Source organism: Oncorhynchus tshawytscha, linkage group LG12 (genome assembly GCF_018296145.1).
Source record: "Oncorhynchus tshawytscha isolate Ot180627B linkage group LG12, Otsh_v2.0, whole genome shotgun sequence".
Taxonomy (NCBI): domain Eukaryota; kingdom Metazoa; phylum Chordata; class Actinopteri; order Salmoniformes; family Salmonidae; genus Oncorhynchus; species Oncorhynchus tshawytscha.
The window spans coordinates 10431457-10447957 of record NC_056440.1 but is presented as its reverse complement, the minus strand read 5'-3'; the positions used below and the strand labels follow the sequence as shown (position 1 = coordinate 10447957).

At 44.8% G+C, this 16501-nt stretch overlaps 1 protein-coding gene across 17 annotated transcripts in view; it reads right to left on the bottom strand.

Moving 5' to 3' along the window:
• Nucleotides 1-16501, bottom strand: part of LOC121847918 (calcium/calmodulin-dependent protein kinase type II subunit beta-like) — a 138121-nt gene that overhangs the window by 106560 nt on the left and 15060 nt on the right. For all 17 annotated transcript variants that reach the window (XM_042331319.1, XM_042331317.1, XM_042331318.1 and 14 more), the window contains exon 3: nt 3051-3110. In XM_042331319.1, coding sequence (XP_042187253.1) covers nt 3051-3110 — 60 coding nt within the window. The remainder of the gene's footprint in view (nt 1-3050; nt 3111-16501) is intronic.

Here is a 16501-nt window from a genome sequence, read left to right as displayed (position 1 = left end):
GTGACAAGCCAAATTTCTTCAGCCTCCTGAGGTTGAAGAGGTGCTGCTGCGCCTTCTTCACCACTCTGTCTGTGTGGGTGGACCATTTCAGTTTGTCCGTGATGTGTACGCCGAGGAACTTAAAACGTACTACCCTCTCCACTACTATCCCGTCAATGTAGATAGGGGGGTGCTCCCTCTGCTGTTTCCTGTAGTCCACGATCATCTCCTTAGTTTTGTTGACATTGAGTGTGAGGTAATTTTCCTGACACCACACTCCAAGGGCCCTCACCTCCTCCCTGTAGGCCGTCTCGCCGTTGTTGGTAATCAAGCCTACCACTGTAGTGTCGTCTGTAAACTTGATGATTGAGTTGGAGGCGTGTATGGCCACAGTCGTGGGTGAACAGGGAATACAGGAGAGGGCTGAGAACGCAGCCTTGTGGGGACCCAGTGTTGAGGATCAGCGGGGTGGAGATGTTGTTACCTACCCTCACCACCTGGGGGGCGGCCCGTCAGGAAGTCCAGGACCCAGTTGCACAGGGTGGGGTCGAGACCCAGGGTCTCAAGCTTAATGAGGAGTTTGGAGGGTACTATGGTGTTAAATGTTGAGCTGTAATCTATGAACAGCATTCTTACATAGGTATTCCTTTTGTCCAGATGGGTTAGGGCAGTGTGCAGTGTGATGGCGATTGCGTCGTCTGTGGACCTATTGGGGCGGTAAGCAAATTGGAGTGGGTCTAGGGTGTCAGGTAGGGTGGAGGTGATATGGTCCTTGACTGGTCTCTCAAAGCACTTCATGATGACGGAAATGAGTGCTACAGGGTGATAGTTGTTTAGCTCAGTTACCTTAGCTTTCTTGGGAACAGGAACAATGGTGGCCCTCTTGAAGCATGTGGGGACAGCAGACTGGGATAAGGATTGATTGAATATGTCTGTAAACACACCAGCCAGCTGGTCTGCGCATGCTCTGAGGACGCGGCTGGGGATGCCGTCTGGGCCTGCAGCCTTGCGAGGGTTAACACATTTAAATGTTTTACTCATGTTGGCTGCAGTGAAGGAGAGCCTGCAGGTTTTGGTATCGGGCCGTGTCAGTGGCACTGTATTGTCCTCAAAGCGAACAAAAAAGTTGTTTAGTCTGTCTGGGAGGAAGGCATCGTGATCTGCGACGGGGCTGGTTTTTCTTTTGTAGTCCGTGATTGACTGTAGACCCTGACACATACCTCTCGTGTCTGAGCTGTTGAATTGCGACTTTGTCCCTGTACTGAAGCTTAGCTTTTTTGATTGCCTTGCGGAGGGAATAGCTACACTGTTTGTATTCGGTCATGTTTCCGGTCACCTTGCCCTGATTAAAAAGCAGTGGTTTGCACGTTCAGTTTTGCGTGAATGCTGCCATCAATCACAGTTTCTGGTTGGGGAATGTTTTAATAGAAGCTGTGGGTACAACATTACCGATGCACTTGTTAATAAACTCGCTCACCGAATCAGCGTATTCGTCAATGTTGTTGTTCGCCGCAATGCGGAACATATCCCAGTCCACGTGATCGAAAGCAATCTTGAAGCGTGGAATCCGATTGGTCGGACCAGCGTTGAACAGACCTGAGCACGGGTGCTTCCCGTTTTAGTTTCTGTCTATAGGCTGGGAGCAACAAAATGGAGTCGTGGTCAGCTTTTCCGAAGGGAGAGCGGGGGAGGGTCTTATATGCATCGCGGAAGTTAGAATAACAGTGGTCTAGGGTTTTGCCAGCCCTGGTAGCACAATCAATTTGCTGATCGAATTTGGGGAGCCTTGTTTTCAGATTAGCACCGCTACTTCCCGCGTCTATGAATAAGGTTCAGAGAAACAGAGGAAGAGGAGAGCTTCTTTGACACTAGATCTGACGGACGGACAAGAGCTGTATGTTCTGGTGATACAAGGGATAGATAATAATAAAATGAACAAGCAACAAGAAGAAGTGGGAACAATCAGGTAGTGTGAATACTGGAATATCATTAGGGGGCAAAAACTCCACGCCATGCATAGAAACATTAACAAGCCTTTAATTCATACTTGGCCAGTAATAATGCATGACAACGGAAGGATAAATCTAAACGCACCGAGGCCAGACCCTGGATACTGAGCACGATACTCAATGTGGAATAGTCAAACAAGACAGAGATATCCAAACTTGGTGCCGCCTTATAGATTGAAGATTGAAGCTGCAGACTTTATGGTGCAGCACATAGATTTCAATCGATATATTGATACAGATGTGGGATCTTAATTTGAGCCAGTTTGCTACAGCAGAAAATAATCCTGCAGCAGCAGGAAATGTGAATTATTATGTGGATTATAATTAATGAAAAACGTTGTGGTGGTCGATACATTTTTTGTTAGTGCAAATAAAATAAAAACATTTTTAAAACTCAAATACACTACAAGTTTGCATTTCCTGCTGTGCCAGAAAAGTCTCAGCAACAAAAGAGTGATCAAATTAAGATCCTACATCTGTATATATTAGATAGAAGATTGACAAGGCAGGCTTAAGGTTATAATGCAGCATAGGCAGGTGTCATTGAGGCATAGGCAGGTGTCATTGAGGCATAGGCAGGTGTCATTGAGGCATAGGCAGGTGTCATTGAGGCATAGGCAGGTGTCATTGAGGCATAGGTAGGTGTCATTGAGGCATAGGCAGGTGTCATTGAGGCATAGGCAGGTGTCATTGAGGCATAGGCAGGTGTCATTGAGGCATAGGTAGGTGTCATTGAGGCATAGGCAGGTGTCATTGAGGCATAGGCAGGTGTCATTGAGGCATAGGCAGGTGTCATTGAGGCATAGGTAGGTGTCATTGAGGCATAGGCAGGTGTCATTGAGGCATAGGCAGGTGTCATTGAGGCATAGGCAGGTGTCATTGAGGCATAGGTAGGTGTCATTGAGGCATAGGCAGGTGTCATTGAGGCATAGGCAGGTGTCATTGAGGCATAGGTAGGTGTCATTGAGGCATAGGCAGGTGTCATTGAGGCATAGGCAGGTGTCATTGAGGCATAGGCAGGTGTCATTGCGTTTGTGCGTTGTTTAGTTGAGAAAGACTCACCGATGTTGGAGTGCTTGAGCAGGCGACAGATACGGGCCTCTCTCTCTAACTTCTGGTGGTCTGAGGAGGTAGAGAGACAGATGGAGAGATATTAGAGGTAGAGAGACACATGGAGAGATATTAGAGGCAGAGACAGATGGAGATATATTAGAGGTAGAGACAGATGGAGAGATATGAGTGGTAGAGAGACACATGGAAAGATATTAGAGATAGAGAGACAGATGGAGAGATATTAGAGGTAGAGACAGATGGAGAGATATTAGAGGTAGAGAGACACATGGAAAGATATTAGAGATAGAGAGACAGATGGAGAGATATTAGAGGTAGAGACAGATGGAGAGATATTAGAGGTAGAGAGACACATGGAAAGATGTTAGAGATAGAGAGACAGATGGATATATATTTGGGATATGTACAGGGGTGATATAGGCTCTGCACAATATCTTGTACTGAATAATCTTTTCCTAGCACATTTTGAAGTGGTCAGACCCCTTCTCCAAATAGTGTCCCTTTGCGATGGGGTGAGAGAAGTGTTCAGGTCACACTCCCATGCAATCTGAATGGGGGAATAGTGACCCATTGTGATGCTATCTGAATGAGGAAGAAGTGACCCATTGTGATGCTAACTGAATGGGAAAAAGTGACCCATTGTGATGCTAACTGAATGGGAAAAAGTGACCCATTGTGATGCTAACTGAATGGGAAAAAGTGACCCATTGTGATGCTAACTGAATGAGGACATAGTGACCCATTGTGATGCTAACTGAATGGGAAAAAGTGACCCATTGTGATGCTAACTGAATGGGGGAATAGTGACCCATTGTGATGCTAACTGATTGGGGGAATAGTGACCCATTGTGATGCTAACTGAATGGGAAAAAGTGACCCATTGTGATGCTAACTGAATGAGGACATAGTGACCCATTGTGATGCTAACTGAATGAGGACGGCAGGGTAGCCTAGTGGTTAGAGCATTGGACTAGTAACTGAAAGGTTGTAAGTTCAAATCCCGAGCTGACAAGGTACAAAATCTGTCGTTCTGCCCCTGAACAGGCAGTTAACCCACTGTTCCTAGGCCGTCATTGAAAATAAGAATTTGTTCTTAACTGACTTGCCTAGTAAAATAAAGGTAAAATACATTTTCAAAAAGGACATAGTGACCCATTGTGATGCTAACTGAATGGGGGAATAGTGACCCATTGTGATGCTAACTGATTGGGGGAATAGTGACCCATTGTGATGCTAACTGAATGGGGGAATATGTGTTTAGGATGGAAAAAAACAACGGCCTATAAATGCTTGATCCAGTTCCTGTCGAGGAGGCAGCTTTCCTGAGGTTCTGATCTAAATCTGTTCCACAGGCAGACTCAGCATTCTCCATTTTACCAACCTTGTATATGACTGTCTTAAGCTGTAGGTATGCTAAAAATGAAGAATCGCTCAAACCAAAATCTGCCTTTAACAATCTGACCAATAGATGAAATACCGTGGCTATGTCAGAGTCTACTATTCAAAGTGTTTCCGGGGTTATGCCAGATGGGAAAGGATGGAACAGACACACCATTTACACCCAACCTTCTGTGCAGCATCTTAACTATGCTACATGAGAACCTGATAATTCCATTCCACTGGTTTCAAGGGGTTTGGGGGCAGGGGTAGCTGGTAGGGGTTTTTGGGGCAGTAGCTGGGTTTGCAGTAGGGGCAGGGTAGGGGTTTGGGGCAGGGGTTTGGGGCTAGGTTTGGGGCAGTAGCTAGTAGGGGTTTTTGGGGGGCAGTAGCAGTAGGGGGTTTAGGGGTTTGGGGCAGTAGGGGTTTGGGGCAGGGGTTTGGGGCAGTACCACTAGGTTTGTACCATGATGACAGGTGAAACGGACCTGTGTTGTGACACTATCCTCTCCTCCAACCACTCCCAGCTGCAGATCTTAGATTCTGATTTGTAAGCCCACCTAAGGGGACATCTGAATGATATGACAAGTAGTAGAAGAATCCATCTGGGACACCCACCCCACCTTTAAATCTAGGTACTGTCCGTTTTCTATACCCTATCCTTGGTTTCTGATTGTTCCATAATAGAACTGCGAGGAGAGAGTTTGTACCTCCTTAAACCACGACTGTGGGACGTTGAGAGGGGATGGAAGAGATGACATAGGCTAGCCTAGGTAATACATTCGGCCCATTTAGGCTGAATATCTTGGTTCTGAGGGATACTATATTCATTCCTAGATACTTCATGCCACTAGTCATCCAAACAAATGGGAAACCCACTAAGTCAGCCTGAAATGTGTGTATGTTGAGAGGTATAGCCTCTCCCTTTCTCCAGTTGATCTTGTGTCCTGAGAGGGAGCCAAATGAGTCAATGATTGTTAAGACTGCCCGGGTGCGGAGATTTGCAGGGTTCCTAAGGATGAGTAGGATGTCGTCAGCGTATAGATTCAATTTCAACTCATGTTCATAAATGCGCACATCTGGGACGGTCTCTTCAGCATGTATCGCACATGCCAGGGGGTTCTAAGGCTAAAATAAATAGGAGGGGACTAGCGGAGGAACCCTGTCTCACACCTCGGTGGAGACAAAATGAGTCAGACACTCTATCGTTCATTTTGACAGATGAGACAAGTTCGCTGTATAATGACCCTGACCCAGCTAATGGGACCAAAGCCAAACTTGGTGAATGGATGAAACAGGTATGGCTATATTCTATCCTGTTAAAGGCCTTCTTGGCTTCCAAGGATGCTGCTACAGCTGCAGTTTTAAGGGAGTGAGCCTCGGACATGACATGAAACAGCTTGTTATTCACAGAGAGACGACCTGGGATGAACCCAACCTGGTCTAGATTCATTATTGATGGGATTACCATCTCTAAGCGTAAGGCGAGGGTCTTGGTTAATAGCTTATAGTAGCTGTTCAACAGACTTAAGGGACGGAAACGTCCACCTCTAAAGGACCCTAACTAGGCTTGGGTTCCAGAGAGATAGTTGTTCGACACATGGGCGGAGGCATAGATTCAGACTCTGGTGCTTCATCAAATAATTTCAGAAGGATCGGGGACCGCTGTTTTTTTTAAAGCATTTGTAGGTTTCAATACCCAAGCCGTCATCGCCAGGCCTTTTCCCAGAGGACATTTTTATAACATCTTCCCTCTTCCCTTATGCACTAACATCCCCCCTGGGCTAACATTCCCCTGCGCTAACATCCCCCCTGCGCTAACATCCCCCTGCTCTAACATCCCCCTGGGCTAACATCCCCCTGGGCTAACATCCCTCCTGCGCTAATATCCCCCTGCGCTAATATCCCCCTGCGCTAACATCCCCCTTGCGCTAATATCCCCCTGCGCTAACATCCCCCTTGCGCTAATATCCCCCCTGCGCTAACATCCCCCTTGCGCTAATAACCTCCCTGCGCTAACATCCCCCTGCCACCTGCCCTCTGCCCTGACTCAAAATAAAATCTCTGGAGTCGGAAAAGAGCAAAATCAGTCTCCTCATGTTTCTGTAGATCTGCCCTGGAAGACAGGAGGGAGGTTCTCAAGGCTAGGTTCAACGGCTCTGACATACAGTATGTTCCTCCTCCAGTATTTGAACCTCCGAAGACAGCTTAGACTTTTTCTTTGAGCTCTTTCATTTTTTTCAGCTGATCAGAAACTAATTATCCAACCCGTGCAAGTGGCCTTAAAAGCTTCCCAGATGGTGGCAACCAGAGTCACAGAGCTAAGGTTCAGTTCAACGAATTCTATGCCTAGTGAAATCCATGTTTTTCAAGAGGGAGGTGTTCAGCCTTGACTGATGAGATATGAAGGGATTAGCGGGGGGGGGGGGGTTGTCACAGAGATGGGCGCATGGTCACTTATGAGAATACTATGAATACTGGTATCAATATCATTCTGAATCAGGTTAGAGGACATAAGAATACGGTCGATCCTGGAATCAGAATTGAGGGCTTTTGAGTAGAAGGTGTATTCAAGTGAATACAAGTGAAATAATTCCACCATTGCTGTTGCGACAGGCCTGTCTGAGGGAAGGGGGGCACCAGAACGGTCTAGTAAGGGACTGCAAACCCAAATTAAAGTCACCGCCCATGACTATGAGAGAGCTAGATATCGCAGGCACCAAGGAAGAGAGGACGGTGTTTTGTGAAGTATTAGGTGCATGTACATTTATTAGGGTACACTTGTCATTTTGTAACCATCCTGAGGTTATCACACGTCCACCATCCTGGTAAGTATACAAGTTAGAAGGTTTGAAAGACATTCTTCTTTGCAATTAGAATGCTGACACACTTAGAACGCTTGCCACCTGGGGAGGAGAACACCTGACCCACCCATATCTTAATCTTAGATTATTGCCACATCACAATTAAGAGGCTTTAAATGCACCAGAATTATATACCTCTTAAGTGTATTCTGAATTCCGTTACAATTCCAACTCACAAGTCTTATCATAATTTACTATGCTGTCCATACTGGTAGTGGCATTCATTTAGTTCATTAGTTTCCCGTGAACTCCGTGACCTTAAGAGTCTTTTGCTGTATAAACAAGGTGTGTTTTTAAAAAATCATTGACTGTATATGAACCAGAATTCTGTTCTAGTGTGTCATCTTCACCACGTGACTCCACTTTACTTCGATGTCATAAACCAATGCACTTCAGTGTCACTATCTGTGACTGAACAAAATAATATACAGACAGTTGGATGTCATCATCTCTTTAGTACAAAGACAACAGGTCCACTAGCTGCTTGGATGAGGGAGGCAGGGAGGTAGGTAGGGAGACAGGGAGGCAGGGAGACAGGGAGGGAGGCAGGGAGACAGGGAGGGAGGCAGGGAGACAGGCAGGGAGACAGGCAGGCAGGGAGACAGGCAGGCAGGGAGACAGGCAGGCAGTTAGGCAGGCAGGCAGGGAGGGAGGGAGGGAGGGAGGGAGGGAGGGGGAGGGAGGGAGGGAGGGAGGGAGGGAGGGAGCCAGACATAATAATCATTCTCCAACAGATTGGAGGGGACACAATGTAGACTGGCTAGTGACTGACTGACTGCCATGGAATACCTGTTGGAGATCATCACTGTTACATAAGCCTGTACCATACACGAGCAACACACACAGAGAAAACAACACACACACACACACACACAGCAGGGTGTATGTGAACGCACACTATGCAGAGCACAGAGGGTTACACACATACACACACACACACACACGCACACACACACATAGAAGAGTGACAGTGAAGAGAGTACCTAGTGATTACATGTTCTAAAGATGAGGGGAGAGCGATGACTGAGGGAGAGAGGAGAGAGAGGACAGTGTTTAAATTACGAAGACAAACTGCTGTCTGAGGACAAAGACAACACTGATTACTATTATTGTCTCCTACCTCCAACTCTCTTCCTCCTCTCTCCCTTTCTATCACACTCTCCATTCCTCCCAACTCTCCCCCTTTCTTTCCTACTCTCCATTCCTCCCAACTCTCACCTCTCTCTTCATGCATACAATTCATATTGTCTCTCTAACCCCTTTATTAGACTGGTAAAAACAGGTATAAGCTGGTATGGGCTGGTATAGGCTGGTATAGGTTGGTATAGGCAGGTATAGGCTGGTATAGGATGGTATAGGATGGTATAGGTTAGTATAGGCTGGTATGGGTTGGTATGGGTTGGTATAGGATGGTATAGGTTGGTATAGGCTGGTATAGGTTGGTATAGGCTGGTATGGGTTGGTATAGGCTGGTGGTGGCTGGTATAGGATGGTAACGGCTGGTATAGGCTGGTATAGGTTGGTATAGGATGTTAAAGGCCGGTATAGGCTGGTATAGGCTGGTATAGGGTGGTAATGGCTGGTATAGGCTGGTATAGGTTGGTATAGGATGGTATAGGATGATATATGCTTGTATAGGCTGGTGGTGGCTGGAATAGGCTGGTGGTGGCTGGTATAGGCTGGTGGTGGCTGGTATAGGCTGGTGGTGGCTGGTATAGGCTGGTATAGGATGGTGGTGGCTGGTATAGGATGGTATTGGCTGGTGGTGGCTGGTGGTGACTGGTATAGGATCATATAGGCTGGTGGTGGCTGGTGTAGGATGGTATAGGCTAGTATAGGTTGGTATAGGCTGGTATAGGATGGTATAGGCTGGTGGTGGCTGGTATAGGCTGGTATAGGCTGGTGGTGGCTGGTATAGGCTGGTATAGGCTGGTGTAGGATGGCATAGGATGGTATAGGGTGGTATATGATTGTATAGGATGGTATAGGCTGGTGGTGGCTGGTATAGGCTGGTATAGAATGGTATAGGCTGGTGGTGGCTGGTATAGGCTGGTATAGGCTGGTATAGGCTGGTATAGGCTGGTGGTGGCTGGTATAGAATGGTATAGGCTGGTGGTGGCTGGTATAGAATGGTATAGGCTGGTGGTGGCTGGTATAGGCTGGTGGTGGCTGGTATAGAATGGTATAGGCTGGTGATGGCTGGTATAGAATGGTATAGGTGCGAATAGGATGGTGGTGGCAAAAGCATATTAAAATGTCAAATTAATGTCAGACTCTGTATTGGTTTGTGTGTGGACTGACAGAATATTGTGAGTATCGGTTAGGTATGCTGGGCAGGGTCAAGATTTCCTCACCACAGAACAAATACCACTGGAACCATGCTGAGGGGATGAGGAGGAGAAGAGATCATGAGCAGATGGTGGAGAATAAGAGAGGATGATGGGATGGAGGAGGAGAATAGAGGATGAGGGGATGGAGAAGGAGAAGAGAGGATGAGGAGATGGAGGAGGAGAAGAGAGGTTCAGGGGATGGAGGAGCAGGAGGAGGAGAAGAGAAGATGGAGGGGATGAAGGAGGAGGAGGAGGAGGAGGAGAAGAGAGGATGGGGAGAAGAAGAGGATGGAGGAGAAGAGAGGATGAGGAGATGTGTTCACTGGGTATGAGAATCAACAGAAACCCACTGCTGCCCAAAAACCCTACAGCGATAGCTGAACTCAACTCTGTATTGTACTTGTGAGTGTGTGTGTGTGTGTGTGTGTGTGTGCACGTACGTCTGTGTATGAGAGAGAATGAAAGTGCAACAGAAAGTCTGACTGCACTTGTGTAGCCTTTGCATACATTTCTGCGTGTTTCTGTGTGTGGGCATGCATGTCTGATACTGTGAGACTGTCTGCAAGGTTTTAGCATGCTTGAGTGTGAGGGAGCAGAGTAGACTGACTATTTATGACTCATCATGACAGGAGAGGAGAGGAGAGGAGAGGAGAGGAGGCGGTTACCGGTGATTGTCAAGCAAATAACTGTCGGTAATTGACCGTTAATTAACATAAACACATTTAGCATCTCCTGGCTTCCACACACAGCCTACAAGCCACTGACGCAGACCTTTGGAACATCTACATTTTTAAAAGTCTAATAAATCCATGTACTATAGCCTACATCATCACAATAAATCCATTATTTATTTTAGACAGTCTAAAGAAACATGATATGAAGAAAATGTAGTCTATTTCAGAAGAACAGAATAGCATAATGTGATTTGTCCTTACGTTGGGTCCTGATCTTGCTATGCCATATGGCTGTGGGCTACACTACCTCATTCAGCAGACAAGATTTGCTTAGAATTAAGTGCCATTATTTTATATTACTTTATAGTATGAAGAATTCAATTGAATAATTGAAATAAATTGAAATAAAAACAATATTTTCTCCAAACAATTTGAGGGCGTGCGCACATGAGGCTATTTTGTGTTGAGAGGTTAACAAAGAAATAGGTACTCCTGTATGCTTAATTAAGAATGATTTATGTAGCTTTATTTGTTCTGCAAACATTGGGCTAGGCTGCATGGCACGACTAATGAGGATTTGAAAAAAGTCGCTTGAAAAGGCACAAGCTCAGTTTTGTGTTTTTTGGGCAGGCTGTACACACTTTGTCAATCTCTCATTCACAATTTGAGAAGCACTTTCCCGGTGGCATCCCCTTCGTGTGGCCATAATGCACCCTAAAAAAAAACATGCCTTTTGCAGCCCTTCTCCCTGAGTGCTGCCTGCTCCGAAGACATTCTCACTCACACGGCTCTCCATCACATGATCAGGTCTTTCTCACAGGCTACAAGTGAAGACACAAACATCTGGGACGCAACTGCGCGCATCCTTCTCTAATTCCGAGGTGCATATTGAAGATATTGGAGGAACTGTCCACATTTACTTTTCATCAGCCAACAGGATGAGTAGACCTATCAAACAGCAAAAGCACTAGCCTATGTTAATCTGCTATCTCCCATAGTACAAAAGTTAACCTATTCTATTCTGTGCGAGAAATAAATATTCCGAACATAGTCTGGGACAGTTGTGGGATCCGATAGATCCCAAATGAATAAAACCACTAGCATTGAAAAACATGTATTTACCCATTAAGGCTGACACAAGAGATCAGAACATTTAGCTTAAAATGTTGATAAACTATTAGGCTATTTCTTCACATTATAAGCGCAGAAATGCGTACATGGTTGTAGGCTATAAGCGCAAATATGATCAAAAGTGACTGAAAATGTTATTATGCATGTAATGCTTTTATTATAAATGTAAGAAAGTCTGTGTGTAGCTGGTGTATAGGAGTCAGGCGCAGGACAGCAGATATGAGTAAATAAACTTATTTTACTCAACATATAATAAATGCAATACAAAAACAGAGCCCACAATAACGGACCTTCCTACATAGAAACAATCACTCACAAAAAAAAACATGGGGGAACAGAGGGTTAAATAATGAACAGGTAAATTGGGGAATTGAAACCAGGTGTGTAAGACAGACAAAACAAATGGAAAATGAAAAGTGGATCGGCAACGGCTAGAAGGCGGGTGACGTCGACCGCCGAAATGCCGCCCGAACAAGGAGAGGGACCAACTTCGGCGGAAGTCGTGACAATAAAGGTGCATTTTTATGGTGAAAATTATATTCCCAAACCTGAAACTCGCTGCTTATGTATGCCAGTTAGGCTTTCATACATAACATAGTACAAATTGGTGAAGTGAAATGAACAAAATAAATAAAAATGTTAAAGTGGTGCGTGCATTTGTATTCACCCCATGTGCTATGTAGCTCCGAAATAAGATCTGGAGCAACCAATTACCTTCAGAAGTCACATAATTAGTTAAATAAAGTCCACCTGTGTACAATCTAAGTGTCACATGATCTGTCACATGATCTCAGTATATATATAAGGCCCCAGAGTCTGCAACACCACTAAGCAGGGGGCACCACCAAGCAAGCAGCACCATGAAGACTGAGGAGCTCTCCAAACAGGTCAGGGAGAAAGTTGTAGAGAAGTACAGATCATGGTTGGGTAATAAAACGTGATCCAAAACTTTGAACATCCGACAGAGCATTATTAAATCCATTATTAAAAAATTGAAAGAATATGGCACCACAACAAACCTGCCAAGAGAGGGCCACCCACCAAAACTCATGGACCAGGCAAGGAGGGAATTATTCAGAGAGAACAAAGATATCCCTGAAGGAGCTGCAAAGCTCCACAGCGGAAATTGGAGTATGTGTCCATAGAACCACTTTAAGCTGTACACTCCACAGAGCTGGGCTTTACGGAAGAGCGGACAGAAAAAAGCCGTTGCTAAAAGAAAAAAATTAGCAAACATGTTCGATGTTTGGTCAAAAGTGATGTGGGAGACTCCCCAAACATATGGAAGAATTCTGGTCAGATTAATCTTTTTGGCCGTCAAGGAAAACGCCAAGTCTTGCGCAAACCCAATACCTCTCATCACCCCGAGAACACCATCCCCACAGTGAAGCATGGTGGTGGCAGCATCATGCTGTGGGGATGTTTTTCATCAGCAGGGACTGGGAAACTGGTCAGAATTGAAGGAATGATGGTGCTAAATACAGGGAAATTCTTGAGGGAAACGTGTTTCAGTCTTCCAAAGATTTGAGACTGGGACGGAGGTTCACCTAACAGCAGGACAATGAGCCTAAGCATACTGCTAAAGCAACACTCGAGTGGTTTAAGGGGAAACATTTAAATGTCTTGGAATGGCCTCGTCAAAGCCCAGACATCAATCCAATTGAGAATCTGTGGTATGACTTAAAGATTGCTGTACACCAGCGGAACCCATCCAACTTGAAGGAGCTGGAGCTGTTTTGCCTTGAAGAATGGTCAAAAATCCCTGTGGTTAGATGTGCCAAGCTTGTAGAGACATACCCCAAGAGACTTGCAGCTGTAATTGCTGCAAAAGGTGGTTCTACAAAGTATTGACTTTGGGGGGTGAATAGTTATGCACGTTTTCAGTTTTTTTTTTGTCTTATTTCTTGTTTGTTTCACAATAGAAAATATTTTGCATCTTCAAAGTGGTAAGCATGTTGTGTTCATCAAATGATAACAAACCCCGCAAAAATGTATTTTAATTCCAGGTTGTAAGGCAACAAAATAGGAAAAATGCCAAGGAGGTGAATACTTTCACTAGCCACTGTACTAAATAATATACACTACCGTTCAAAAGTTTGGGGTCACTTAGAAATGTGCTTGTTTTTGAAAGAAAAGCAAATTCTTTGTCTATTAAAATAACATCAAATTGCTGTAAATGACTACATTATCTGGAAACGGTAGATTTTTTTAACCTCTCTAGGGTATGTAGGACGCTAGCATCCCACCTGGCCAACATCCAGTGAGATTGCACAGCGCCAAATTCAAATACAGAAATACTCATTATAAAAATTCAGAAAAGATACAACTATTAAACATAGGTTTAAAGATGAACTAAATGCATAAATGCTTTATGGCGAAACCATACCTTACAATTATTTGAGAACATAGTCCAGCAGACAAATCATTACAAACAGTAACCAGCCAAGTAGAAGAGTTACACAAGTCAGAAATATAGGTACAATTAATCACTTACCTTTGATGATCTTCATATGTTTGCACTCAGAAGACATTCATTTATTCAATAAATGTTCCTTTTGTTCGATAAAGTCTCTCTTTATATCCGAAAACCTCCATTTTGTTCACGCGTTTTCTTCAGTAATCCACAGGCTCAAATGCAGTCACAACAGGCAGACAAAAAAATCCAAATTGTATCCGTAAAGTTCATGGAAACATGTCAAACAATGTTTATATTCAATCATCAGGTTGTTTTTAGCCTAAATAATCGATCATATTTCAACCGGACAATAACGTCGTCAATATAAAAGGTAAACAAGAAAGGCACTCTCTCTGGTCGCGTGCAAATCAAATCAAATCAAATCAAATTTTATTTGTCACATACACATGGTTAGCAGATGTTAATGCGAGTGTAGCGAAATGCTTGTGCTTCTAGTTCCGACAATGCAGTAATAACGAGCAAGTAATCTAACTAACAATTCCAAAAAAAAACTACTGTCTTATACACAGTGTAAGGGGATAAAGAATATGTACATAAGGATATATGAATGAGTGATGGTACAGAGCAGCATAGGCAAGATACAGTAGATGATATCGAGTACAGTATATACATATGAGATAAGTATGTAAACCAAGTGGCATAGTTAAAGTGGCTAGTGATACATGTATTACATAAGGATGCAGTCGATGATATAGAGTACAGTATCAACGTATGCATATGAGATGAACAATGTAGGGTAAGTAACATTATATAAGGTAGCATTGTTTAAAGTGGCTAGTGATATATTTACATAATTTCCCATCAATTCCCATGATTAAAGTGGCTGGAGTAGAGTCAGTGTCATTGACAGTGTGTTGGCAGTAGCCACTCAATGTTAGTGGTGGCTGTTTAACAGTCTGATGGCCTTGAGATAGAAGCTGTTTTTCAGTCTCTCGGTCCCAGCTTTGATGCACCTGTACTGACCTCGCCTTCTGGATGACAGCGGGGTGAACAGGCAGTGGCTCGGGTGGTTGATGTCCTTGATGATCTTTATGGCCTTCCTGTAGCATCGGGTGGTGTAGGTGTCCTGGAGGGCAGGTAGTTTGCCCCCGGTGATGCGTTGTGCAGACCTCACTACCCTCTGGAGAGCCTTACGGTTGAGGGCGGTGCAGTTGCCATACCAGGCGGTGATACAGCCCGCCAGGATGCTCTCGATTGTGCATCTGTAGAAGTTTGTGAGTGCTTTTGGTGACAAGCCGACATTTCTTCAGCCTCCTGAGGTTGAAGAGGCGCTGCTGCGCCTTCCTCACGATGCTGTCTGTGTGAGTGGACCAATTCAGTTTGTCTGTGATGTGTATGCCGAGGAACTTAAAACTTGCTACCCTCTCCACTACTGTTCCATCGATGTGGATGGGGGTGTTCCCTCTGCTGTTTCCTGAAGTCCACAATCATCTCCTTAGTTTTGTTGACGTTGAGTGTGAGGTTATTTTCCTGACACCACACTCCGAGGGCCCTCACCTCCTCCCTGTAGGCCGTCTCGTCGTTGTTGGTAATCAAGCCTACCACTGTTGTGTCGTCCGCAAACTTGATGATTGAGTTGGAGGCGTGCATGGCCACGCAGTCGTGGGTGAACAGGGAGTACAGGAGGGGCTCAGAACGCACCCTTGTGGGGCCCCAGTGTTGAGGATCAGCGGGGAGGAGATGTTGTTGCCTACCCTCACCACCTGGGGGCGGCCCGTCAGGAAGTCCAGTACCCAGTTGCACAGGGCGGGGTCGAGACCCAGGGTCTCGAGCTTGATTCGAGCTTGGAGGGTACTATGGTGTTGAATGCCGAGCTGTAGTCGATGAACAGCATTCTCACATAGGTATTCCTCTTGTCCAGATGGGTTAGGGCAGTGTGCAGTGTGGTTGAGATTGCATCGTCTGTGGACCTATTTGGGCGGTAAGCAAATTGGAGTGGGTCAAGGGTGTCAGGTAGGGTGGAGGTGATATGGTCCTTGACTAGTCTCTAAAAGCACTTCATGATGACGGATGTGAGTGCTACGGGCGGTAGTCGTTTATGAAAAATGAAAAAGCTCTGTGACACGGCAGGGTCCACTCATTCAGACTGCTCTTACTTCCTCATTTTTCAGAATACAAGCCTGAAACAATTTCCAAAGACTGTTGACATCTAGTGGAAGGCATAGGAACTGCAATTTGAGTCCTAAATCAATGGATACTGTAATGGCATTGAATAGAAAACTACAACAACAAAAACATCCTACTTCCTGAATGGATTTTTCTCAGGTTTTCGCCTGCCAAATCAGTTCTGTTATACTCACATACATTATTTTAACAGTTTTGGAAACTTTAGAGTGTTTTCTATCCAAATATACTAATTATATGCATAACCTATCTTCTGGACCTGAATAGAAGGCAGTTTAATTTGGGCATGCTTTTCCTCCAAAATTCAAAATGCTGCCCCCTACCTAGAGAAGTTTTAAGAATATCAGACCCAGTCATCCTGACAATGACAAAATGATGCCTAAATACAGTCTAAATACAGCCTAAATACAGGCTAAATATAGGCTAAATACAGGCTAAATATATCCTAAATACAGGCTAAATATAT